This window comes from Bison bison, unplaced genomic scaffold (genome assembly GCF_000754665.1).
Source record: "Bison bison bison isolate TAMUID 2011002044 unplaced genomic scaffold, Bison_UMD1.0 scf7180017864371, whole genome shotgun sequence".
Taxonomy (NCBI): Eukaryota; Metazoa; Chordata; class Mammalia; order Artiodactyla; family Bovidae; genus Bison; species Bison bison.
This window is the reverse complement of record NW_011494943.1, coordinates 5,462,932-5,463,401: the sequence shown is the minus strand read 5'-3', so window position 1 is coordinate 5,463,401 and position 470 is coordinate 5,462,932. Positions and strand designations below refer to the sequence as shown.

Sequence of the window (470 nt, the reverse complement as noted above, 5' to 3'; positions counted from 1 at the left end):
CCACCCTTCCCGGGTCGCCCCTCAGGCCCCTGTCGCCCACTCTCCCAGGTCTCCCCCCCGGCCCAGCCCGGGCAGCCTTCACTACTCCGACGAGGACGTCACCAAGTACAACGACCTCATCCCGGCAGAGAGCAGCAGCCTGACGGAGAAGCCCTCAGAAATCTCCGACTCTCAGGTGAGGGGCAGGAGGGCCTGGTGCCCGCTCGCGGTGGGGTGCTGTGTGAAGCCCCCCACCCCGGAGTATGGGCCTGCCCACCGCTTCCTGCCCTCCTTCCCTTTATGGACTGAAAAGACCGAGGGGCCCCAGGAAACCCCCTGGACGGCGCACTCAGGTCAACCGCCATGTCCGAGCTGCGCTCAGTCTGCACCTGGGCTGGTGGGGTCCCTGGAACTCCCAAGAGCAAAAGTCTTGCAGGAGCCCCCCAACATGCTCCGTCCCCGGTTGTCCTGGCCCGTCTCTCCTCAAAGAC

At 66.4% G+C, this 470-nt stretch overlaps 1 protein-coding gene across 1 annotated transcript in view; it reads left to right on the top strand.

Annotated features, from left to right (window-relative positions):
* The window catches only part of SDK2 (sidekick cell adhesion molecule 2), a 147,385-nt gene that overhangs the window by 136,427 nt on the left and 10,488 nt on the right, over positions 1-470 (top strand). The window contains exon 50 of the mRNA XM_010856483.1: positions 49-175. Coding sequence (XP_010854785.1) covers positions 49-175 — 127 coding nt within the window. The remainder of the gene's footprint in view (positions 1-48; positions 176-470) is intronic.